The sequence below is a fragment of the Ictalurus furcatus genome, chromosome 29 (assembly GCF_023375685.1).
Source record: "Ictalurus furcatus strain D&B chromosome 29, Billie_1.0, whole genome shotgun sequence".
NCBI lineage: Eukaryota > Metazoa > Chordata > Actinopteri > Siluriformes > Ictaluridae > Ictalurus > Ictalurus furcatus.
Genome location: NC_071283.1, coordinates 11,592,606 through 11,620,539, shown reverse-complemented (window position 1 = coordinate 11,620,539; position 27,934 = coordinate 11,592,606). Strand labels below are relative to the sequence as shown.

The 27,934-nt window shown below is 40.6% G+C and overlaps 1 protein-coding gene across 1 annotated transcript; it reads right to left on the bottom strand.

The window, feature by feature from the left end:
* Positions 1-25,213, bottom strand: LOC128604482 (serine/threonine-protein phosphatase PP1-beta catalytic subunit). The gene is made up of 8 exons (XM_053619647.1): positions 25,058-25,213; positions 5,653-5,784; positions 4,741-4,971; positions 4,406-4,510; positions 2,598-2,669; positions 2,116-2,267; positions 1,595-1,729; positions 1-701 (listed from the first exon to the last, which is right to left on the bottom strand). Exons 1-8 carry the CDS (start codon positions 25,107-25,109, stop codon positions 597-599), a joined length of 984 nt encoding a protein of 327 aa, XP_053475622.1. The 5' UTR covers positions 25,110-25,213; the 3' UTR covers positions 1-596.
* Between the last annotated feature and the right edge of the window lie 2,721 nt (positions 25,214-27,934).

The following is a 27,934-nucleotide window of genomic DNA, read 5'->3' as shown; positions in this document are numbered from 1 at the left end:
GCACTTTCAACTATTCTGGTTTATTTACTGAAAACCCAGACGAAGTTATTGGTTTATTTACGTGTTCCTGTTTCTCTCCAACAGGTTCGGGAAGAATGAAACAAAAAAAAAAACAAACAAAAACAACAGAAAGAACTAGTCAATGTACATCATTCTGCCATAGGTAAATCTAAACAAAATCCAAACAAAAAGAAAGTGGAACACTCTGATATGCAGACAGACTAATGTGTGTGTGTATGTGTTCGTGTGCGTGTGTGCGTGTGTGTGTGTCAATAAGTATACATTTCCCCCCCCAAAACACTTCATTGAAAAACTTGGTTACACAGACAAAGACTCGGACTGAAAGATGGAGAAAAGAACAGAGTATAGGAGTACAGAAGAACGTTTAGGAGATGAGGGGAAAGTTTAATAAGTGTTTAAAAGCAGAAAGGGTCGCTTCTCGCTGTGTATATAATAACTACATTGTTTTTCCATCATGGTAGAAATTGCAGAGGGAGTTTTGATACTCGATCTTGCCTTTACTTCATCCTCCGATTTGTTCAATCTTTTCTCTCTCTCTCTCTTGCTCTACTTTTCGCCGGCATTCGTTCGAGTGTTCACCGTTTTTTGGGTGGGGCGGCTGTGCGGGGCGGAGTCACGGGGCGCCCCGAGTTCATCCCTCCGTACTGGTACTTGGCCTTCTTCTCCGAAGGCTTCAGGATCTAATGAGGACGAATTGAAAATGATAAAGAGCAGTTTGTTTATGTATTTTTACAACTTTCATGCTACGTCATTCTACAAATAAAAAAAAAAAAAGAAGAAGTAAAGAAGCTTTACCAAAGTTTGGCTGATAAATATTAATATATGTTAATTATTAATAAATATTAAAGAGTAAATAAAATACATGCATCCAAACTGAACCAAAAAACAACGCTCCAAATAACAAATAAAAATGGAGACATCCGAAATGAATCAAAAACACTTCAAATAACACAACAAAATTTGTCAGTGACGGTTTTTATTTATTTATTTTAATCACGCTCTCGTACTGTAGAATGACAGCTGACCCTTCTCAGCCACTCGGATGCAAACGGGAAAAATGATCTGTATGGATTTTTGCCGATAACCGATCGGTGCCTGATTAATCGGTCGACCTCTAGTCTAGACGTACATGGATATTTCTGAGAAAACATTCACTGATGATCAAGAAGGCAGCACGATACATTAAGAGCCAGGGTGAGGGGGTGTAAACTTTTGAACAGGATGATCGGTGTAAAAAAAAAAAATAAAAAAATTCATTTAGTACTTCCTTTCAGAAGCTACATAAGATATTTACATGTTTCCCAGAAGACAAAATAATGACAATGTACACCGATCCTCCTGTTCATAAGTTTACACCCCCCTGGCTCTTAATCTATCGTGTTGCCGTCTTGAGAAATATAGTCTTGAGGACTATATTTAAACTTCTGTTATTTCATTTTGCAGATTCTGCAAGGCGTATGTAAACGTATGACCTCGACTGTATCATCATATTCCCCAGCCCTAGTGTTCTCACATCATTACTTCTGACTCCAAACAAACTCCATAAGTGCGTGTGTGTACGTGTGCGTTATACCTGGAAGGAACACATGAGCGTTTCGTCCACACTCATCATGCCGCCAGCGTTGTCGAACTCGCCGCAGTAGTTCGGAGCAGAGAACAGAGTGACCAGCTGTCTCTTGGCAAAGAACTCATACCCGTCCTCCACCACCTGCGGTCACACAAACACACATGCACGATATTACACTTTTATACACACACTTTAAAAAATAAATAAATAAATATTAGTTTCTCATTGTGCTGTGTGAAAATATCACATACACATCTGGCTAGTTTCTGTATTTCAGGCTTTTGTTTACATTTTTCATAGGCTGGATATTAAACTCATCCCACAACGTAGTTTCAGGAGAGGGGGGTGGGGTCTCAACCTCCTACAGGAATCCTACCAACGTATTTTCAATATATTGTAGAAATGGCATCCAACCCTTATGTACGTATTTCGAATGCAATCACCATGGAGTCGTTATTGAAAGAAAATTTTTAGGATCCTTCTGAAGGTTTAGGTGTTTAGGGAGAAACTGAGTGAAGAGCGGTCACCTGGTGCGCTCTGCAGATTAGGTCCAGATCGTGGCGGTTGAGGAACTTGCTGACCACGTCGGCTCCGAAGGTGAAGGACACGCCGCGGTCGTTCTCTCCCCAGCCCTGAACGTCTTTATCCGGGTCGGACCACAGCAGGTCACACAGCAGCCCTGCCGATCAGAGCAGCGGACGATATAGATCTTTTTACCACAGTACTGTTGATTCATTTTCTACGTTTGTGGCCTTGTTGCAATACGTTTTCGTTTCTATCACAGGTACTAACAGGAACTAACTGGCTATGCGGACATGCCAAAAAAACATTAAACGTAACTTTAAGTACCATGAGTCGTTCGGTAATACATTAAAAACTGTAATCATTGGCAAATCGCGCACTTGTAATAGAAGCCTGTTGAATTCTGGAATATTTGTATCGCTTTCATGAGTTTTCTAACATGAAGCTCCAAATGTTTAAAACTCCTCCTTTCGGAGAGCGTGTGTACCTGTGTCGGGGACGTCTGTGGGCCTCATGATCCGTCTGATCTGCTCCATGGACTGCAGGTCAGGAGACAGGCCTGTGGCAGAGGTGGGGGCGGTGAATCGTTTAAAATCAGTCACCTCTGTTAGTCAGTTAGAGCCACTACGTCAATTAAAAAGAGCAGCGCTGATTACACGGGTCCTCTGAGCGCCACGATGGAACTGAGATACTTTATATGTTACGCCCAGGGATGTTAAACCCTGAATTTATGGGTTTTGAAGACGATTACAAAATTTCTGAGTCTAATAAACCCAGATGAGGACGGGTTCCCTTCTGAGTCTGGATCCTCTGAAGGTTTCTTCCTCGTATCACCTTAGGGAGTTTTTCCTCACCACCGTCTCCACCGACTCGCTCAAGAGGGATAAAATTCACACACTTAAAATCTGTATCCTGTGTTTATGTCTCTGTAAAGCTGCTTTGAGACAGTGTCCACTGTTAAAAGCGCTACACAAATAAAACTGAATTGAATTGTAAACATATTGACAGACATCCCAACTCTCCCGGAAGTTCCCGTAGTCTTCCCTTATTTTAATAGCGGCTCCCTGACACCCGCAAATTATATACAATATCCCGGGAATCTGTTATTTTTAGAGCACGTGAGAGAGAGAGAGAGAGAGAGAGAGAAAGAGAGAGAGGGAGAGAGATGGAGAGAGAGCGAGAGAGGGAGAGAGAGAGTGAGAGGAAAAGAGGGAGAGAGAGAGAGAGAGTGTGAGAGAGAGTGAGGGAGAGAGAGAGAGGGAGAGAGAGAGAGAGAGAGCGAGAGAGGGGGAGAGGGAGAGAGAGAGATGGAGAGAAAGAGGAGAGAGAGCGAGAGAGGGAGAGAGAGAGTGAGAGGAAAAGAGGGAGAGAGAGAGTGAGGGAGAGAGTGAGAGAGGGAGAGAGAGAGAGCTAGTGACAGACGTGGTGAGAGAGTGACAGAGTGCGCGTTCAGATTGGTCTCTCCTTTCTCTTTTCAGTTTTCTTGGTAGGCTGGCTTTACGGTCGACCTCTCTCTCTCTCGCTCTCTCTCCCCTCTCTCTCTCTCTCTCTCTCTCCCTCTCCCCCTCTCTCTCGCTCTCCCTCTCTCTCTCTCCAGTTCATCCATCAGTTTGGTTCAGTTTAGTGTCTGCAGCAGCCGGTGCAGCCACCTCGCTGAAATGAGTTTTTGCAGGTCGGGATGTCTGTATTGAGCAATTTGCTCTCATGCCATCAGAAATCCTGTTATATATCGTTTGTCTTTTTCCGTAAATGTGTCAAATAAGGGGAATTACCGTCGAAATGATCACCACAACCCGAGCCGCAAAATTCAGCTAGCAAGGTTACATCAACTCGGCTCAGTTAGAATCATATCTGTAAGTCAGTAACAATCCTAAAATCGAACTCCAAAGAAAATCCAAAATAAAATCCGAAAACTGAAGAAGAAGAAAAAAAGAAAAAGCGCACCAATTTAAAGTGAGAACCATCCAGCAATAATCCGGTCTTTGAAAAATGTATTTTCATACAGGTTTTCGGGATTCGAGTTTGTCGAGTTTGAATTAGAGGCAGAGTAAAAATCGCTTTCCATCCAAGTTGTGAATTGAACATATTCAGTTTAACATTTTCCATCGTCTTCTTATTAAATAAAAAAAAAAAAGATCTACTTCGATTGAGCGCATACATTTTTCCTGTGCATATTTTGGAGATTTTATTCGCATCTGGTGTTTCCATCCAGCGTTTATTTTTTATTTTTTATGCCAAATCCATAAAAAGACACGGATGGAAACATAGCTATTGATAGTTTCCACGTAAACCCACCTCCATGGCAGCAGAATATTTTCTCATCGACGATGGCGGCGATGGGAAGACAGTTGAAACAGTCGGTGAAGGTCTTCCAAAGTTTGATGTTGAACCTGCGCTTGCCTGAAACCGCACAATTATTTGTGAAGAAAATGATCAATTATCGCATACAGACATAAATACAGCATACAGTGAATAAGACAGCCATTTATTTTTCAGCGTATAGTTTATGATTGTCCACTAGGTGGCACTAAATCTATACTCACAAATCTCTATAACTCTCAGAACTTATGCCGAGTACCAAACAATAAAAATAGCACGAAGGGCATATTAAAGTGTGCTTGTGTGCGTACACTCGTCGTAGAAGCCGTAGATGCGGTTGATGGAGGCGCACTCGTGGTTTCCCCGCAGCAGGAAGAAGTTTTCGGGGTATTTGATCTTGTAGGCCAGCAGGAGGCAGATGGTCTCCAGAGACTGCTTTCCTCGATCCACGTAATCGCCCAGGAAGAGGTAGTTCGCCTCCGGGGGGAATCCGCCGTACTCGAACAACCTCAGCAGGTCTGTGTACTGACCGTGGATGTCACCTGTACACACAATCGAACAGGACAGGGATGCTTAAAAAAAGATTTAGTAGGGGAACAAGACAAAGAGAGGCAGAAAGACAGTGTGTCTGATGACGTGAGCTGAATGTCACTAGAGTCTGTGTACTCCAACATCTCAGTCATTCTTGGGACGGTTTGTCTGCACTGTGAATGGACAAATCCTGACGTCCTCAAAAGTTTCTCTCTCCCACTAAATGATGGCTGCAGAAATGGATAGCGTGGACGGAAATCGCAGAAAGCCGCTGTTAAATAATACGGAAAAGAATTCATCGTTTAAAGACATCCTTATTTCTAACCAGTGTTTCTTTTTTCAACGTCCTTTGGCTGTGGTATCTGGGAGACATCATACTTCTGCGGCATTTCCAGCTGTGTTTTCTCGATATCTATATATATATTTGTTTTTAAAAACGACGAAAGAATCTTCTCGTGATCCGAAATGTACAAGCTCCTCTGCGAAACGTGGTGGAGGGGTGGTGTTAAGAAGAAAATCACTTGAGTAATTAAAAAAGCACTGACATGTGACAACAATAACGATGCCTATTTTGATGTTAGTATAGCACAATATCGATATCATGTCATCACTTGACTCAGCCGCACTCCAGAAACCCCCAGGGGTGATGATATGAAGCGGTAAACATGACTGTAAATGTGTGCGATACCAACCGCAGATTTTGAGCGGGGCCTCCAGCTCCAACAGAATGGGCTGACTCAGGAAGATCTCTCGGGATTTAATACACAGCCCTCGCACCTCCGCCTCCGTCATCTGCACAATCTTTCCAGGGCGACATCCTCGCACTGAGAGAGAGTGTGAGAGAGAGAGTGAGAGTGAGTGAGAGAGAGAGTGAGAGAGAGAGAGAGAGTGAGAGAGAGTGAGTGAGAGAGAGTGAGAGAGAGATAGAGAGAGAGAGAGAGAGAGACAGACAGAGAGGTGATCAGACAACAGGTTTAACAATGCAGAATGTATAATACACTACACTACCGGCCATGAAAGGTATAGAGATATTTTTAACATAAGGTGCAGTAATCGAATTCTCGATTCTGATTGGCTGTAAGGTGTTGAATCGTTTTCTGTAACCACAGCTCTGACATTACTTCCAGCTGTAACCATTTGTTATGGTTTATGTCCTGTCTCCGCCCCTGTATTGTCATTGGTTGTTTCCCGTATGTGTCATCATTAGTCCCAGCTGTCTTGTGTTCACCCTTGATTACGTTTGTCATTTAAACCCCTCGTGTCTCTTTGCACCTTGAGAAGTATTACGTGAGTTATATATATACCAAGCGTTTGTTTCTCGGTTCGTGTGTTATTGTTTTGATCTTGTTCTCGCCTGACCTATTGCCTCTTTATGACCACGTCGATGTTTCACGATTTGAATTTGTCTGCCTGTCTTTCATATAATAACGCTCTTATCTGCATTTCCATCCGTCCTAACCTCCGTTACGTGAATTACGTGACATGTATGGTGAAACATGGTGGTGGTAGCAGCATGCTCCGCGGATGCTTTTCATCCTCGGAATGGGGTTCTGGTCAAAACTGTAGGAAGAATTTATGGAGTTGAAATAGAGGCAGGAGAACCTGTGTCGGCCCGCTGATACTAAACTAAACCTTGGAAGAGAAACTTTGGCTTTAAGCAGGAAAAAAAACGGTCCCGAACACACGGCTCAAAACGAAACAAGAAGATGAATGTTCTACAGCGGCCGAAGATCTGAACGCCGGTGAGGATCTGTGGCACTGTTTGAAAACTGCAGTCAGCCATCGGTCAACGTCCAGAGATGAGTCTGATTATCATTCTGAAAATATCAGCTAATACATCACAAAGAGAAACTGTTCTTCTTCTTCTGAAGGAGAAGAAAAAAACCAACGCACTGAAGGCTATTAAAAAGATCGAGGGGTTAATCCTCCAGCTGGTGTGTTCTGAGCAGCGTTTCAGCAACGTAAGCAGAAAGACATAAAAGCACGAGCTGACTTCTCTGCGTCTCGGCGAGCGATGCGAGCCGGAGTGCAAACTTCCTGAGCCAGAGGCGAGCGGCCTGAAGAGGTGATGCTGATGTTTGATAGTGTGGGAGCAGACTCGTATCTGATTCACAAACCAGATTACAGTCAGGTGGCACTGTCATGCTGCATGATGATTTCATATCACAATCGATCATAGCGGTTTCTCGATATTACACAGCACAAAGTTCCTTCAGCGATCAAACTCACTCTTTCAAACGAGTCCTAATGGAAAATATAGGCAGAGACGATATTTTTAAAGCAGCTCCAATAACAATACGACGTGTTATTACCACTTTATTGGACACTGCATATTAAATACACGCTAGAAATACACCTAGTCACACATTTTTATTCTCTGAGGGGGGAAAACATCCAGGTTGGAAATTCTGCGAGTGGAAAAAAAAAGTATTTTTTTATCTATTAGAACTTGGACGTGGACATGGACTGTATGGGTTTATGTGTGTCTGACACTTAGCACCTGTCTACACACACACACACACACACACACTCTCTCTCTCTCACTCTGAAGTGAGAGCATTTACTGGACATCTAAGGATCAGTTAGCAATAAACTAGGCTTCATATAGCACAGAGAGATTACGGCACTTTACACCACCTGGATAAAGTTACACTGACTGTACATACTGCTAGGGCAAGCTGACGTCAAACACACAACACACACACACACACACACACACACACACACACACACACAGAAAGACATCAGCCTATTTAAAGCATGGATGTATTTTGATGAACGAGCATGCACACAAACAACCGAGCACAAACACACAACTGCAAGTGCATGCACTCTGACCTAAACAGTTGAAGAGGCATGTACATACACACACACACACACACACACACACGCACACGCACACGCACACTTACACACACACACACATTTCGCCTTCTGTTCGTCTGCAGGACTCTGCTCTGTGTTTCCACAAAGGAAACTCTCCATGGCAACAGAGTCAGGTGAGGCGAGGGTGAGGGGCGGGGCGGGGCGCGATGATCGAAAACGCGCCGACGGCTCCATGAACACACATTACCGTTTTATCATATACAGTTTTCTTAATTCTCCACCATACACGTTTTATTATTATTACTACTACTACTACTAGATCAATTGTGTGTATATATATATATATATATATATATATATATATAATTCATATTTATTATTATATCAAATGTAATGATTAATTATAAATTTAACAAGTATTTAAAATAAAATATTATTTTAAAAATGATAAGACGGAAAATAAATATTTTCACAGTGAATATGTGGGGAATAAATGGTAATTTATTATAAATTTTGAATTAATATTTAATAGATTAACTTGTTAAAAAATTATGTTGTAATACAATTTTTATGATAATATTGCTACTTATTATTTCATGATGATTTAGCACAAAAATCCGTTCCTCCTGTACACATTTAGGCTATATATATATATATATATATATATATATATATACGGCGGAACACTGTGTAACACCGGGAACACTGACTATCGCAGCAAGCCAACCATCCATGACTTTATATTGAAATATAAAAGCTGTTTAAAGGATTTCAGTGTGTTCCAGTACTTTTTGTACATTTTCAGCACATTTGAACAACACCGTGATAATACTGATAACCATGATATGAAATTTTCATACCGTTACATCTCTACTCCAAAAGTAACGGTGCCAAAAGATTATATGACTTGCGATCGGTATGTTCCTCGCTCCTCAGACACACAACAGATCAAATACTGAGGTACTAGAGAGCCGAGTGTATGTGTGTGGTCTGAGAATGTAATGTGTAGTACGAGGTTTGAAGATCTGAGACGTTGCCGATATCTCTGTATTGTGTTTAGGAGAAGGACAGGAGGAGAAATACATCATGTATTGAGATCATCTGAGATCAAGAGTAAAATATCTGTGTGTGGGTGTGTGTGGGGGAACTGCATTCTTCTCCACAGGGCAGCTGAGTACATCCATCCAAATTTGGCCTGGGTTATGAGAAAGAGGGAATTAGAGAGAGAGAGAGAGAGAGAGGGAGAGAGAGAGAGAGAGATAGGGGGAGAGGGAAGGAGAGAGAGAGGGGGGAAAAGAGAGAGAGGGAAGGAGAGAGAGAGAGGGAGAGAGAGGAAGAGAGAGAGGGAGAGAGAGAGAGAGGTAATTAGAGAGAGAGAGAGAGAGGGAGAGAGAGAGGGAAGGGGAGAGAGAGGGAGGGAGAGAGAGAGAGAGAGGGGAGAGAGAGGGAATTAGAGAGAGAGAGAGGGGGAGAGAGAGGGAAGGAAAGAGAGAGGGGGGGGAGAGAGAGAGAGAGAGAGAGAGGGGGGAGAGAGAGGGAAGGAAAGAGAGAGGGGGGAGAGAGAGGGAATTAGAGAGAGAGAGAGAGAGGGAAGGAGAGAGGGGGGGAGAGGGGGGGAGAGAGGGAATTAGAGAGAGAGAGAGAGGGAGAGAGGGAGAGAGAGGTAGAGAGAGGTAGAGAGAGAGGGAAGGAAAGAGAGGGGGGAGAGAGAGGGAGAGAGAGAGGGAATTAAAGAGAGAGAGAGAGAGAGGGAGAGAGAGAGAGAGGGGGAGAGAGAGGGAAGGAAAGAGAGAGGGGGAGAGAGAGGGGGAGAGAGAGAGAGAGAGAGAGAGAGAGAGAGGGAGAGAGGGAGAGAGAGGTAGAGAGAGAGAGAGAGAGACATGGTGTCCTCTTTGGTTCTCCTTTATGCCAAACTAAAACACTGCAGTGCAGATCTTTGGCCTTCGCCTGCCCTCTTCCTCTTTCCTTCTTCTTCTTCATATCTCTCCATCTCTCTCTCTCTGGGCCACTGCACCACTTCCAAGCACATCAGGTTTTATTCTGTACAGGTCATTTTTATTTGTTTAAGGTTCTCTTTAGCTGCTTTAAACTGGAATCTCAGGAAGCTTTGGAGGTTCATGATGCGGACGAAGATCGATGACGTGCGAGTACCGTGTTGGCAGAAAACCGACCGGCTGAAAGGCGGCCGTGTTTGTGAAAGTTACAGATTAGCAGAATGAAGCTACGTGCACACACACAGCGACTCGTAGCGACAAAGCGACTGGGGGCCGTTCATTTTCAGCGAGAGCCGGAGACTTCCGGTGACGTTAGCGGCAGCGACCGTTGGCGACTAGATGTGGGCGTGTCCAGTTGAGAAAAGTTTAACTTTATCCAAATTTGGAGCGACCTGGTGCAGAGAGAAGACAGTGGAGCGAAGGTGATCCGTGAGCCACCATGCTGCCTGAAAGTCTGAACTGTTTTGTGGACCCAGACTGTCTGGCGCTTGCGCTTGTGATCGATGATGGCCGAAAGATGGCCATGATGGCAAAGACCACACGCTGCTTCTCCTTCATCTCATAGGCTGTGATGCATATATACATATATATATATACACACTGATGAATTTTACATAGTCGCTCTCCCCCCAGAAGGTTTCATTTTAGCGGCAAGAAAACTGGTTTCTTGTCAAAACTGGAATGCTAGTTTTGCCCCCCACTGAAAAATGTTACTATGGCAACCAGTAGTAGTAACACCTACTGGTGACTTCAGAGTACAGTGACTGGTGACTTGCAGTGAAAAAATCTCCACATGACCTGACTGAGATGATAAGACGAGTAATGCAGCACTGCCTTTATCATCATTCGAGTTTGCCACAGGCAGACTGCGTGGCGTGTTTTTCCGGCACCGCAGGTGAGATCATATATATGCTATTCACGAGAGAGGAAAAAAAAGGTGCCGGGGGGGGGGGGGGGGGGGGGGGTGACCAAGCCCTGTCTAGCAGAGCCAGCAAAACCAGCATGAGGACATACTGAGCACCTGAGTGTTACGCCTGTCACTCAGGCACAGAGACCTCTGAGAAACGAGTGCAGAAACACATTTACGGTAGATTTTAAGATATATGTGTGTGTGTGTGTGTGTGTGTGTGTGTTTGTGTGTTTGTGTGTGTGTGTTTGTGTGTGCGTGTCTGTGTGTGCATGGGGAGTAAGAGTGAGAGAGAAGGAAGGAACAGAGACATATATGTATACAAATGACTCCCTCCAAAATCTTACTGCCATATATGGGCAAAAACGGAGAGAAAGGAAGAACCACACACACACACACACACACACACACACACACACACACACACACACACACACAGGAAAACCGTGTCCCTTCGACTGGCTTGTGAAACTGGAAGAAAATGGAGAAGGCCTTTTCACTGTTTATGGAGTGCACACTGAATACGTCTCATTGTGTGTGTGTGTGTGTGTGTGTGTGTGTGTGTGTGTGTGTGTGGGTGTATGAAGTTTAGTAGGAGTTTCTAAAGGCATTATGTTGCATCCTGGTGCCAGCTCTGGTGCCAGGAAGGGAAAACAGCAACACACACACACACACACACATGAACCTTTAGTAAGAATTTACACAGACTAAACCGTTGTACTTACACGCTGATAGTTTCGACTGATTCGTATGTACGATTCAGAGTCTAATGGACTGAATCCCTGCTGCACTGATATTCAATACACAGCACTGTTTTGTTGTTGTTGTTGTTGTTGTTGTTGTTTTCAGTACACAGTCATATGTGTGCTCCTGAGATAAAGTGCACCCTGTTCAAGAGGCCGAATAAGCACTGGAGTCTTTATTATCAAAGCGGACAATCCCATAATTCTGATCAGCGTGACAAAAACAGATCAGGTTGGTTAGTTCTGTCGAACATGTTTTCCCCAAACATACACGTTTTGTAACGAAGGACGTCTCAGATTTTCAGATTCATCACACGTGTGGAAAAACCTGAGCGGCGTCTATATTGCGCAAGGAAGCGATGCGCACACACTTCACACTCTTCCGCTTTCTAAACGAACGCGAACTTTATATGAAATCGTCTACAGCGTCATCGTCGTGCGACCTGTAGCTGCATGAGCGTCACGTTTTTCATCGTAATTACAGTTAGGCCTGTCACGATTACTACATTTGTTGGACGATATACCGTCCCAGAAATAATTGCGATAAACGATATTATTGTCACTTTAAGACCGTTTTCTGCCACCGATATAATGATAATAATATAATATCATAATAACGCAAGTTTCAATCAGAACCCTTCAAACCCTTTCAAACAGAAATAAACGTTTCATTCTGAAGACTATCCAGACATTAATACAATAATGTGAATTATTTACGCTTTAGTTATTCATTGTCCATGTTTTAGTGCGTTGTTACGCTTGGAAAGAGCGTATTCACGACGTGGCTTACCCGTTCTACCTAGCTAGCGCCTTACTGAAGTTCAAGTTCACGTGGGCATTCGCGTCGTTTTGTGCAGAAGCGAGTTGTAATTTGTTGTTTATGTTTATGCTGTGTGTAAATGTCTGATTAATCTCATACGTGTATCGGATTTGTTTGTCTGATTCCGTTGACCCGTTAGTAATGCGCGTCCGTTTACCGCTGTTCAGTTCGCTCTTCGGCTTCAACGGCTCGAGCCCAGACATTACTCACCACGGCTGGATTATTTCCAAGGCTAGAACGTTTCTTTCTAGATTTTTCTTCTTCATTGATAAAAACACTGATAATATCTCGCGTCACTGACGTGATTACCGTGACAGGCCTAATAACAGAACCAGCTTCAGATGTGTCATGGAAATCCCGGAGGCTACTCTGGACTACAGCTCCCAGCAGCCACTGCACTACGTCACGGTCACATGACCACCTGCGCCTGAATCACATTCTAGTTAACGAGCACTATATATATCTATATATATACATATCTATATCTATATATATATAGCCCCAGTTTGCACTGCACGTTTGTCTTGCTTTAATTGTCTCACTTTGCCGTTGTGTTTGTTTTGTCCACGTGTTTATAGCTTCTTTTGTGTTTGTGTTGATTATTATAAAGCTCTTATCTGCACTTGAGTCCGTCCTAACCTCCGTTACAATGGCTTCGTCACCCGTGACTATTAGTTGCCTGGATAAAAACGAGGCTTCTGATTGGCTACCTATAGTTGTCCTGATGATACAGCTATTCCTAGCTGGGAGTCCGGAGAGCAGAGCTGGACGTCTCTCGTTGTGGGAGGAGCCTACTCTCCGTTCGCTAGAAAAACTAGCCAATCGTGGACGTCTGGTTTGAGCTCAGGTATGCGGAAGAGGCCTGGTAGCGCACGTCGTCTTGCAGCTTCACCGGTACACACTGGATGCGTTTCATCCACAGAAATCCTCTCTACCTAGAAAGCCTCTCTACATCAATATTACTACAAAAATTATTATTATTATTTTTTTTTTTTTAAACTGTCCTTAATCAAGAAGGGTTGATTCAGTGCACTAAACGTTCCTAATGTGTTTTCATTATGACTCATTTTGGTAAACCATTAAGAAGCTGACGCTCATTATCCTAAATACCCACACACACAAACTGCGTGATTTACAATTTGTGTTTTATGATCATACGGCTTTATAGCCATAGCTAATTGGCAGGATGGAGGGTGGGTGCAATTACTCACTCTCTCTCTCTCTTTTTCTCTCTCTGTGTGTGAAATAATGACAGAAATACACACAGAAACAAAAACAGAGAGCGAGAGAACAGAGCTGCTGTTGTTTTATAATCTGGAGAGGGCTAACGAGCTAAAATATGAACACCCCCGCAACACACACACACACACACACACACACAGCTCCATTAAACGTAATGAAAAACAGAGGCGAGGACGGTGAAAATAAGAAACAACTTAAGGTGTGCTGCAAAAACATACAGCTCTTTCACAACAAGGTTTTAAAAAGAAGCACTCGTTTATTCGCACATCTGTCCGTCATTTCGCCTGCGACGCTGTTTCATCATACGGGTTTACTGGTGCGATATACGTAATATATATATATATATATAAGCAGTTATCGTTTCATGATGATATCTCGTTTAACTGGAGTCCAGGATAATGAAATGAAATACGATAAGACTGATATTATATAAATAAAAGAAGAGCGGCTCTGTGAATCGTGGGGTTTCCTGTGTGAACGTCTAATATCTGATGGACAAAAGATGCAACTTCCTTTCAGTTCAGTCAACACGTTTAAATATAGACCGCAGTTACTGCTTGCTTACGAGTTTTAAACCGTTCTAAATCGACAGGCAGAAAGTCAAACGATTCATCGGACAAGAAATATAAAGAAACATCAGAGTCAAAGATACAGAGAAGCAAAAAGTCGCGAAGAAGTAGTGAGACAATCGAAAAATATTGGGATTCGGATCGGGATGAGGAGCGTTGTGGCTCCTGGACACGCTGATATAATCCTCGATGAAGAGCCAAAAGTCCAGGGGGTGGAACTGGATCTGATCCAATTCCTCCTATAAGTCTAACCCCTAAACCCTAAATCAGACGTGCTCCGAATTGTCTCCACGTTCTAGACTTTTGTCTTGACTCCGCCCATGTAGGAGGACCTAGATCGTGTCCAACTCCACCCCATTTTTTTGTTCTGCAACGAGGAATACTTGGATCCAGAGCATCAACTGCAAGTAAGGTATATATGCACGCGTGGCAGAATTTTACGATAAAAAACGAGGTTAACCGGCATACTGTTGTATATACGGTGTAGACCTACAAAATCCCGACAGCTCAAGTCTTTGAGTCAGATCTTCATGCGTACATACTGTACGAAAAGCACATCGTAATGCTCGCTCGCTCGCTCGGCCCTCGGGTTGCGTGTGAGCTGTCGCTGTCACTAAACAGTACAGCAGTGATTACTAACAGAGACAGCTGTGCCTGCTGACATTTACACAGAGACAGAGAGAGAAACAGCGAGGGGAAAAGTCATTTCTGTCTGTACTACGCTTGTCGACAGGCAAAAATAAATTCTTTTAAATGTTTAAGAGGTTTCGTTTCGTTGTCAGATATAAAGCTGTGGGAAACATGAGTCTTGTAAACTTGCTAGCTAAACGCCACTGACGTGCTTGATTTCTAAGTAGTGAGGAAGAATTTCCAGGTTTTTTTTTTCTTTTCCCTGTCGCTGAATCTTAAATGAAAGCCTGTTGGATATTAAGCAGGTCCTACGATGCGTTTATGTTATTAAGCCTACGTAGTGAGCACATACAGCGAAGACTGAATACTTCGAAGGTTAAATCTTAGTAACTCAAAGTAACCGGGGAATGAAATTTGTGCCAAAATTGTGCCATTAAACAAAACCTTTCAAGAAACAAACAAAAATATATACGATGAGAAAGAAGAAAAACGGTGAGCTCAAAATTTGGCAAAAATTTAACCTGGTCTTCAAATAAACAGCGTTCCGTTAACGGTTTTCTAAGCTTCGTTTTTTTTTGTTTTTTTTTTAATAATCGCGGTTTATGAACGTGCTGCCAGAGTTTTCGTTTACGCGCCGCAAGTTTACGTTCGCCATTCTGCCGCAAAACCTCCCGTGTGGGCAGGGCTTAATGGCGATTTACTCTTATTGGCTAGTGAGATTGGGATGGACAGCTTCCTGACCAGGAAGTAGAGACGCTCCTGAGAGCTCACCTCGGAAAAATAGTCGTGTGAGTCGACCCGAACCTCAAATATTAATTATCAACTAATATACTAACGAAGTAAGTCAGTAATTTCCACTACAGCGTACACACACTATAACTGAAATCTCTACTTCCAGGTCAGGGAGCTGTCGACTCAAATCTCACTAGCCAGTGAGAGGAAATCGCTGTTAAGCCCCGCCCACTCGTCAGGTTTGGACGTAAACTTGCGGAGCGTAAACGGAAAGTTTGAAAGCGTAAACGAAAACTCTGGCGTTAGGCACAAATTTCATTCCATAAGTAAAACTGCTCTAAAAACTCGACGCGGGCCAAAAAACAGTCGACGTTGCGTTTGTGTGATTTACTAACTGGACAAAAAAAAAAAAAAACGAACATTTTGCTATGAATTGATTCGGTATCCGGACGGGATTCATTTTACACGGGGTCCTGGGGTCATTTCCTATTTTACAGTTATTTTATTTTGGTCTGGCTCGGCCATGTCGGTGTTTCGCCGTCCTCCTCTGGGAAAATTACAGGCTGAATGACCTGTACTCAGCACTTTTTAGTGCTGTGTCCGGGATTTTCTACGCAGATGTCACCTCACGTTGGAAAAAAAAAGAAAAAAGATTTGACTGCTGCTACTTGCTACATATGTAGTCTTGTATCAAAGACCCTTCCCCAGATATTAAACACTTCCCAAGTTGTGAAATAAAAAAAAATGGATGGCTTCTCGTGTGCTCGGGATTACATCTCTGTGATTGCATCTCTACATGATACATGATAGTCAATGTAGTGCTAGAACTAACGATTATTTTCATAATCGATTATTTTAACGACTAATCGGATGGGGGAGGGGGAAACATCCATTACCATTTTTTTCGTTTATTTAAAATAAAATCCACAAACTGAGTGTTACGAATATAAACTTCAGACTAAAATTTTACACAACTGTTTGTCCAATTATATACGACTGAAAAGAACCCAACACACACACACCAGAATATATATTATTCATTTAGGACTGTAGTTTAATTCAGTGCTTTTCGTGCATCCATAAAAACAATGCATAAATACTTTTTATATATATATATATATATATATATATATATATATATATATATATATATATATATATATATATATATATATATATATATATAATGTAAAGTAAAATTTAAGTTTATATTATATAATAGTATTTATGCATTACTTTTTATAAAAAGTAACACTTAGAGACAGTAAACTGAAGAAATTCATTGTCCTTGACTCTGGGTATTAGGCTAAAGTTAGCGGCTAGTATGATGTCATGCGCCGTCGACTAGGAAGCGGCTTATACGTCCGGTTAGAAAAAAAAAACACTCGTGTTACATTTGAGACGATATTACCTTTCTAAAATTCACACACTAATCGAGTACATAATGCATAGTGTAAGTGTACAGTACATCATTTTGGACACAACTTTAGTATTCACTCTCCGCTGCGTGTTTTCGGAACAGAAGTAACGTAGTGAGTAAATGCCCACCGTGCTATGTGCAGACCGACTAATCGATAACGAGATTCGTTTCCGACGATTTTCATAATCGATTATTATCGATTAGTTCTTGCAGCTCTAATTCAATGACGATATTACCTGTGCGTTAAAGGACTGAGCTGAGCGCTTTAAATGCTTTATATTATATACTTTGGTGTCTTTTCTGACGACACTGTAATGTGAGCCAATATTGTTTCTGCGATGTTGCTGTGCACGACGCTGTGACGCGTCTATTCAAGTGTCCATTAAATGGCCTGTTTATTTATTCAGCAGTCGAGAGCGCTGAGAGTGTAAACAGTGGTGTCAGATAGAGCTGTTGCTGGATGCTTGTTGTCCCTGAGAGGCGCTTAGTCTTGTTAAAGTCCCAGAAAAAGCTATGAGACACACTTCTGTGTGCTTTACAATGAACAGAGGGAGAGGAGGGCTGAGGCTTTACTACTGCAGCCATTTACAAAGCGGAATGGAAAATGGCTCGGGCTGACGGGAAAGAGAGAGAGAGAGAGAGAGAGAGAGAGAGAGAGAGAGAGGGTGGACCGGTGCAAACGGAGGGGTGACGTTTGAAATCCTGGAACGGTGGTGTTTTCCACCGTTGTACTTGGGTGCTCTCTTGGTGCCCCCATGTTAGTGCAAATACCATAACTAGGTTTAATTATAAAAAAATGTTGGGATTTTTTTATATTAGAACAACAGCATCACGGTATCTGTAGTGTCAAAAGACAGACTTCTGGTACTTTCTGGTACTAAATGTGGACAAGAAATGCCTACTGTTATTGCAACTGACCAATCACACATTTTCCAAACTACTGGAAGAACACATTTCGTCGGCAAACTTCGGCGAGAGTGTCCTTGTTTCAAACAAAACAATGAAATAACGAACTGATTTTTTAAAAAACGTTTATACGTGCCAAAATCTTTGTTCTACGATTCAGTTTCTACATCTTTTCCTGAAAAGCTCACTGCGTCACAATATTCACAAGCATATTTGTTTACTCGTTGCAAGCTGAATGGCACTGAAGTTTACAACATATGAGATTCTGAAGCTTGTGGCCAGAAAAGTGTCCGATAGGTATCGGACGCTTTGTGAGCCAAGGGTCGTGTGGGTGTGTGTGTGTGTGTGTGTGTACCCGAACAGAAGCCAATACTCCTCAATTTATATTAGAATAATCACCCGAGTGATCTGCGTTGAACAAATTTGAACACGACTGTGCTCGGCGTCTTTAAAACGACCGCAATGAAACCAATGATCCGCAACAAAAGACCTACTGCGTTAGGCCAGCATTAACTGTTGTTTTATGACGCAGTGTTATCTTCAACATGACCTCTTTTAATGATGACAGTCATAACAGACTCTTTCCCATCGCAAAGGAAAAGCACACGGAGAAGTGGCTATTTTAAGAACCCTTACTTTACAGCATAAGGGTTGACGCCTAGGCTGTGTCCAAATAAGGCTCTGAGTGAAAGAAAGCGAGTGTGCGCTCTCCTGTCGTCTCGAGGGTCCCCGTGTAGTGCTGAAGGTCACTTTGAAGGTCACGCTCGTGCTACCGCTCAATACCATCGTCTGGCGCTGGATTAATGTTTGCTCTTACAGTACAGCGAGAACTATATTGCAGATTTAGTGCAGATTTTGGAAGGAAAAAGGACCTCATAAGCTTGCTTTGAGGATTAAAATGAAATAAACCATGCTTGTCAGAACCAGGGTTGTCAAAAATGTCTGATGTCTAACTTCCAGAGACGTACTAATATTATGTTTGCTAATATTATTGTTTTCTAACATAATATTCTGAATCTGAGTGGCGACTCTATCCGCCCTTGTCCGGTAAACGCAAATACCGGAGTGCCTTTTTTACGAGAAGGACTGATTCAATTTGTCCAAGACGTTAAGGTATATTAGAAGCCTCCTCCCAAATGGCGGGGAAGCTGTGTAGTAAAGTGTGTGAATGTTTTCGTAAGCCAAACTGAACTATTTCCTCCAAAACGTTCTTCGTATTCATGTGTCTATGTGGACAAACGCCAATCATCAATATGTTATCAAGCGCGTTCGGCCACACCCGCAAAACTCCATAAAAGACAAAGCTCACAAAAATGAGCACCTCCTAAGCTTGGCATGCGCTAAATCTTCCAGTAATGCAGCTCAGCCGCTTCAGAGCGTCAGCTACCATGGACAACTAAAACTCCTTTATAGGGCGCCATTATTTTTGTCCTAATTGAACGAATAAAACTGTAGTAACTCGGGACAATTATACGGTAAAGCCAGGTTCACATTAGCGAGTCTCTCAGCCTCAAGAGCTCTTGTGGGTAAGGTTGGGCGATATGACAAAATGATCATATCACGATACTTGAGGACATTTTTAGGATACACGATGCGTATCACGATATATAATTTAGCTAACAAACTGTCCGCAAAACAGTAGTAAAATAAACAAAAAAAACGTTAAATTGAGTTTGACGATACTTTTCTTTAATGCCTTCGACGACAAAGAAGAATGAGTTGGTTTTTTTTAAATGACGTCAAATCAACGCCATCCATTCACGAATATTAATGTTGTAATTAAATTATTAAAAACGCAATTATTAAAAATGCATCACCATACCAACGATATCTCAGAAAAGTGTATCACATAATAATTTATTACGATATCGATATCATATCCATATATCACCCAGGCCTTCTTGTCGGATACAAACGTTCCCCCCCCCCCCCCGCAACTAACTGGATTTTCATTCCTTGTGTACACGCTCCTACAAACAATTTACGAATAAACTTCCTCATATCCGGCTTTAGACATGAGGCCTATTATGTGTATTAACCGTCACATTTAAGCTTCATAACGAAGTGCGAAGCTGTTTCCGCTTACTTATTTATTACTTGAGGTGTAACCACACTGTTGCCTAGTTACGTAATGTGTGGTGCAGCTAGCTAGGTTCCTCTGACCGTAGCTGACAATCATTTCAAAGTAGCTCTAACTAACAGATAAAAAGCGAAATGCCATAAACTTCACCGTTGCCAGTCGATAAAACACGGTCATGCGATTTATTCGTTAATCATACAAATTGTGTCGAAAAAATTCATCCCGCACAATTTCCCTCTGGCGACCGTATGAAGAAATTCCTTGTGCGAAGACGTTACGTAAGCGCCGATGGATGAATCTGAATTCTTTCTGGAGCGGATTAGCGGACATCCTGTTAGTCATCGACACAAACAGGCGTCTGTCAGAAAGGACGCAGGGCGATAACTACGTTTTAATGTGACGTGCAGATAATAACAATATTCATAACTTGAGTCCTATAAAGACTAACCATGTGCCAGTATTACATTTATTATTAATGTGACAATAATATGTTCACGATATAATCATAACGTCCTTAATCAACAGAATTTCTTTTCAAAGCCTTGCTAAGCATTTCTCTTTCACGGCAATTTTATCCGTGTCTAACTTTCCCAATTCCTTACTGTTAGAGACTCATAAACTCGACTTGGAGAAATGTGAAGATGTGATTTATTTTGTGTTGAACGTGACCAATAATCCAGGTATGAATCAGAGTGAGAACACCAGACCACTGGATGATGTAAACCCTTTCCCAGCATGATAAATGATGATTAAAATTTAATATACTGTTAGGAAAGTGCACACACACACACACACACTCCGGAACTGGGTCTCTGAAGCGAGGTATGTCCTCAGGAATTCATACTTTGCGTGAACAACCACGGGGACACTTTAATCACCACGGATTCGACTTACATGACGGCGATAATGTCAGATTTGTTTGTTCTTGTCCGTGAAGTCGCGCTTAAACATGTAGAGGATCTTGAAATGTAAGAATATTAATAAATATCATCGAATATTTTAAAATATAAATAGAACTGAAACTTCATTACCAAAAAAAGAATGAAATGAAAAGGCTATAACGCTTGAACGGAATGAGATATTGTCACCAAATTTGGCAGACGTATGTACGGGCTCATTCTGAGGTCACATGCACAAAATGGCAGCACTTGGCAACGTGATGATGCTATAACAGGACAAAACATGAAATAGGTGCTAAATATCGAACCGTTGGCCCGATCGACTTGAAATCTTACTCGGAGTGACTTTGTCCAAGGTCGAATCAGTGTCTATACGGACAGTTGCGAATCTTGAAAAACATGCCCGCCTTCGGCCAATCAATGTTTTGGGCGTCGCCCATTTTGAACCGTGTGTTAAGATGCCGTGTTTCACTAACGCATTGGCGTATCGTTACGAAACTTGGTACATGTCATCGTCCCCATGTCCTGAAGTAAATTAGAGGGTAACAAAAGTAAAAAAAAATACCCCACAAACATGAACAACTGACTTTTTAAAACACATTTTGTTTTTCTTCACGGTTTTTGGACTATATCAGATTTTCTGTGTCATTATTACTTTTTAAACATCCAACTGATCCAACATCCTGCATCCAAACGCATAATCCACATTTTGTAACAAAACTGTTCACCGAATACAACATGACGTTTTGAAGAGATTTTGGATCAGCAATGTTCACGGTAACAAACAAACAAGTACGGTCGTGTAATTATAACATCAGATCGTTTCACAATGTTTGAATAATAATAAAGCGAATCAACATTCCAAAAAAATAGCTAATTAACACATTTTCCCTTGTGTCTGTCAAATCTGTCCTTGCTTATTTATTTTGCGGGAGTCTAATTTTCCCAGGAAAATGCTCTTCATCATCCATCATCGCATCAGTAAAGAATCCATACATCTCCCGTGTCCTGTTTTACACCTTTACTAAGAGCATGACTGCGCGTCTCTGCAGATAAAAGCCATTCTAAACATATTAACTTATACGAACTTGATACAGCCGTGTATATTGTGTTATGGTGGTTATTCCGCTGAATTTCCCGCTACATAACCCCCTCATAGTATAGTAAGTAACTAAAAATAAGTTTCAACTGAGGCTCTTTACTAAGCACGCCACAGTTCATATGTCAAAGGTCAAACCTCAAATATCAGTCTTACTAAATCTGTTCTCAAAGTACCCAAGAGTAAAACGTGAATAAAAAAATCTGTTTTAAATCCTTTACGACATGTAATAAAGGAGTTATGAATGCATGTACTGAGTACAGATCCTTTAATAAAGCCAAGCTTTAATAATACGAGTCGAATTAATAACACTAAGAGCTTGGCCAATACCACACTTTTTCACCGCTCGTGACCATACATAAGCTTATAACCAGTTATAACTACACACAATGTCACCAGGTGTCCCAAAAGAAATGTCAAATATTAACCATTCTGACCGGTTATTATCAGTTAAAACCAGTTTCACCAGCTATACCAACACCAATCCTTTTCACCTGTTGGAACAATACTGATTAGAGGTCAACTAATAGTGGATTTGACCAATACCGATGGCTAAGTTGGGCAGTACATGGCGATAACCGAATAATCAACCAATAGTTTTTAAAAGTGATACTGAATGAAAACATAACATTCAAAGTAAAATATGGCTGAAGTTTATTACAAAAATAAGCTTTCTTAAATGAAATAAATACATACATATTAATATATATTAACTATTAATGAATGTTAAAGCAAGTAAAAATACACATTACAGGTAACACTCCAAATAACAAATCAAAATAGAGACATCAAAAATGAATTAAAAAAAAAAAAACACTTCAAATAACACAACAAAATTTGTCGACTTCTAATACTGATTGTTCTTATCAGTTATAACACCTAACCTTTTTAACAGTTATAACAACACCAATCCTGATCAATTATAATAATACTAATCCTTCTGCCCAGATATAATAACATACTAAATCCTTCAGATCCTTCAGATTTAGTATTGTTATAACCAGTTATAACCAGTTTTCACCAGTTATAATGACACCAATACTTTTAACCAGTTATAACGATACCAAACCATCTGACCAGTTAATAATATTAATGACTTTCACCAGTTATAACAATGCAAATCCTTCTTACCAGTTACATGAGCTATTCTTTTTTACAACTAGTTATAACACCACCAATCCTTTCACCAGTTATAACAACATTTCACTAACTATATCAACACCAACCCTTTCACCAGTTATAGCACCAATCCTTTCACTAATTATAACACCAATCCTTTCACTAGTTATAACACCAATCCTTTCACTGGTTATAACACCAATCCTTTCACTGGTTATAACATCAATCCTTTCACTGGTTATAACAACACCAATCCTTTCACCAGTTATAACAACATTTCACTAACTATAACACCACCAATCCTTTCACCAGTTATAACACCACTAATCTTTCACCAGTTATAACAACATTTCACTAACTATAACAACACCAATCCTTTCACCAGTTATAACAACACCAATCCTTTCACCAGTTATAACAACACCAATCCTTTCACCAGTTATAACAGCATTTCACTAACTATAACAACACCAATCCTTTCACCAGTTATAACACCAATCCTTTCACCAGTTATAACAACACCAATCCTTTCACCAGTTATAACAACATTTCACTAACTATAACAACACCAATCCTTTCACCAGTTATAACACCAATCCTTTCACCAGTTATAACAACACCAATCCTTTCACCAGTTATAACAACACCAATCCTTTCACCAGTTATAACAACACCAATCCTTTCACCAGTTATAACAACACCAATCCGTTCACCAGTTATAACACCAATCCTTTCACCAGTTATAACATTTCACTAACTATAACAACACCAATCCTTTCACCAGTTATAACACCAATCCTTTCACCAGTTATAACATTTCACTAACTATAACAACACCAATCCTTTCACCAGTTATAACACCAATCCTTTCACCAATTATAACAACACCAATCCTTTCACCAGTTATAACACCAATCCGTTCACTAGTTATAACCTATTCTTTAATTTTCCACTAGTTATAACACCACCAGGAATCCTCACCAATTATAATACTACCAATCCTTCTTATCAGTTATTATATGTCCAGTCTTCTTTACCAGTTATAACTCCAATCCTGATCAGTTATAACAAGACTAATCCATCTGCCTAGATATAATAACCATCCTTCTTATCAGTTATAACATGACCAGTCCTCTTCAACAGTTATAACAGCACCAATCCTTTTTAAAAAAAAAATTATTAGTTATAACAATACTAATCCTCCAGCCCCTAACTCATAAAATCCAGTTTTAGTATTGTGATAACCAGTTCAAACCAGTTTTCACCAGTTATAACCACTAAAATGTTCATTTTGATCAGCTTCAATAATGCCGATCATGTGTATTACTGGCTGTAATGGGATTTTGCTCTGCATACAGTATATTAGTGGGTGAAAGTTGAATAGTGGAATTCCTTGAGCAATAAATTATAAACAATAATCTCCAGGCTCGAATGAGTTCATTTGAATGTGCTTGAATTAAGGGATTTTTTTTTATTTTTTTTTTTTACAAGGAATTGAGATGTTAATGCAGATTCAGTCAGCTATAAAAACACCAGGCTTTAATAATGCTGATCATGTACACTGGGCTCTGAGTGTAATAAGCACTTTGAGTCTGTGTAGAGTCGTTAAAAGACTAATATTGGAATCAAGAAAGCATCCAAATCCTTGTAAATTAGTAGATTTTTCCAGTTTTAGCAGTGCTGTGGCTTTATGACTGTTTGTTGTGGGGTTTTTGGGGTTTTTTTTTACACTGTAGGTGTTTACTGTTTGTTTATTCCAGTCGCCCCACAACAAACACACAAACACCGACAGCTAACTAACAACACTGTCTAACAAATCCACAATGTCACAGGTAATAACTACAACAGTTTATTTGTATAGTATATTTAAAAAATTTAAAAAAAGGACATAAATATGTGAATACAAGCTGTGAAGCAGAGATGTCTGAGCTAAAAGGTGTGACCGACATGTTAGCTGTTCTTCGTAAAAGAGGCCTCTTAGCGGGGGGAAAAAACATCCACAACACACAGGATAACTCTCTATTTTGTTAATATATTTCCTCAAACTTCGCTCAGGTTGAAGTTATTGACGTTAAAGTGGTTAAATGTAGATACAGCGAAACAAAACTCACCCTCTAAAAGCCTGGAGATGAGCGAATCGACGTCCAGTTCCCCCTCCGCCATATTTGAAGGGTGTTCGCTGTAGAGGCTTTTTTGCGCCTTCGGTAGAGCAGGGACGCGCGCACACTCGCACACACACACACGCGCGCGCCTGACGCGCTGGAGGCGGGGACGCGCACGCAGCTGGGCGGAAAGCAAAGCGCTCGCTCCCGAGGATACGCCTGTCCCAGGACACGTTTTCGCAAACGCAACAGAGAAACTGTGCTGCTCCGAGGCTAGGTATTTAACTGTAGAGTGTATTTACATATCTGTAATGAAATACTGACTGTATTCAGCAGTGCTGGATGACGCAATAGACTCATTTGCATATTTATTGAATAGGCATGATTATTAGTATATCAAAACGTGTTACGTGCTGAAGGACTATTTTCGGAAGATACTCGTCTTATATGAACTAACTACAGAGCCACTGGGAATAATGGTGATTAGTGATTGTTTATTGGGAACAAGTGTGATTAGTGATTGGTTATTGGGAACTGTGGTGATCAGTGATTGGTCATTGGGAAGAATGGTCATTAGTGCTAGATGTTTGGGAAGAATGGTAACTAGTGCAAGATTATTGGGAACAGCGATGATTCGTGATTGGTTATTGGGAAAGTAGTGATTAGTGACTGGTCTTTGTGAGCAATGGTGATCAGTGATAGGTTATTGGGAACAATGGTGATCAGTGATGGGCTACTGGAAACAATGGTGATTAGTGACTGGTCACTGGGAGCAATGGTGATCAGTGATAGGTTATTGGGAACTATGGTGATTAGTGATAGATTATTGGGAACAATGGTGAACACTGATTGGTCATTGGGAAGAATGGTAATTGGTGCTAGATTATTCTGAATAATGGTGAGTAGTGATTGTTTATTGGGAACAATTGTGATTAGTTATTGGTTATTGGGAACAATTGTGATCAGTGATTGGTCACTGGGAAGAATGTAAATTAGTGCTAGATTTTTGGGAAGAATGGTAACTAGTGCAAGATTATTGGGAACAACTGTGATTCATGATTGGTTATTGGGAAAGTAATAATTAGTGACTGGTCATTGTGAGCAATGGTGATCAGTGATAGGTTATTGGGAACAATGGTGATCGGTGATGGGTTACTGGAAACAATATTGATTAGTGACTGGTCATGGGAGCAATGCTGATCAGTGATAGGTTATTGGGAACTATGGTGATTAGTGATAGATTATTGGGAACAATGGTGATCAGTGATTGGTCATTGGGAAGAATGGTAATTAGTGCTAGATTATTGGGAAGAATGTTAATTAGTGCAAGATTATTGGGAATAATGGTGATTAGTGATTGGTTATTGGGAACAATTGTGATTAGTGATAGATTATTGGGATCAATGGTGATCAGTGATAGGTTATTGGGAACTATGGTGATTAGTGACTGGTTGTTAAAAACATAAACTCAAACAAGTCCACCAAACAAGGTCTCAAACCTGGTCAGCTCATATAACCAGCAGCTGTGATGTGAGCTGGAGAGCCGTATCAAGTGCATCATTAATGTCTACTTAAAGCTCATTTGAGTTGCCATTAGGCTTTGTATTTAAATTAAGGGGCCCAAAAAAACTGCTCAATACAGTAACAAAATACACCAAGATGTCAACACTTGTTCTCCAGGACTACACAAAAGTTCCGCTTGGTTCACAAACTCAGTGGAGGCTGAACCGAACTGTTCAGACCTTTTTACAATGAAAGAAAAATAAGGCAAATCACTAACACTACTCTTATTGGAAAATAATCAATGGCAAGCCTTAATGTAAGTCTTAAAAGGTTTAAATGACAAACAGATAGGTAGGCTATTAGACAGATAGATAGGTAGATATATTGATAGATAGGGCTATTTATTGCCTGGACTCATTTTATGAAAATATCCAATATCCAACAACAGGTCTACTGTAAAATCAGTGCTTGGACCCGTAATTAGAAAGAAAAGAAGCACAGTGACACACATGATAAACAAATATAATCGCACACAATTATACATAATTATACATAATTATAGATAATTATTTATACACAAAGAAAATTATGCCAGGGAACATTACATAGAAGACTGCATGAACGTACGATTAAACAACATTCAATATTAAAAACTAAGTGTAATTAGGGACATGCTTCAGTTTCGTGTATCAGGACAGAAACTGGCTTCTGGGATGGTGGAAATGTCTTCATGTATTTTTTTTTATATTCATTTCGCTTTCTGTATATTAATCCATCCATCCATCCTGAGGATTTATGGTGCAATCTACAAACATGTGTCTCTTTGTAATGGGGCAGTTTCTAATGGATTTCAATCGAATGTATTACATTTTCAGACGCTTTTCATAAGTATACTGTTTCATTGTTCATTCATCGTTCCTGTTCAGAGATTTTAGGAAGATGTGCTGGGGGAAAATGTCTCTAAATGACAATTGGTGAAATAAAAAGAAGCAGTCGAAGATGTGCTATGATGCATACGAACATATTAACCACAAAATCGAAATTTTCTATTTCTTTTCTTGCTCATGCTGAATACGAATCATCCACTAGATGGAGAAATACAAACTAAAGTGTACAGGAGTGTCGTTTCATTGCATACACAAAGTAGAGAGAAATGATTCAAAAAGTGTATGACTTCTTCCAACTCAGCTGAAAATACAGCTTGAAAATAACAATGAGTCGTTTCTTCAGTCTTATTACAAACCAGATGTTTCAAATGTTAGTTGTTAGATGTTTCAGTCCTCTTAGTTGATTCTGTTGATTTCAGCTGATTCTATCTTTTTTTCTTCTTTTTTTTTTACACTGACATTTCCTTTTCCTGTCTTTCTTGGAATATTATCTGTT

Bases quoted from the DNA above. Each gene is read 5' to 3' on its own strand.
- LOC128604482 (XM_053619647.1), bottom strand. From the start codon at position 25,109: ATGGCGGAGGGGGAACTGGACGTCGATTCGCTCATCTCCAGGCTTTTA. The intron at 4,511-4,740 runs GTACGCACACAA...GTGCGGTTTCAG, and splicing joins CTACGGCTTCTACGACGAGT to GCAAGCGCAGGTTCAACATC. The intron at 2,670-4,405 runs GTGGGTTTACGT...CCTCTGCCACAG, and splicing joins AATATTCTGCTGCCATGGAG to GCCTGTCTCCTGACCTGCAG.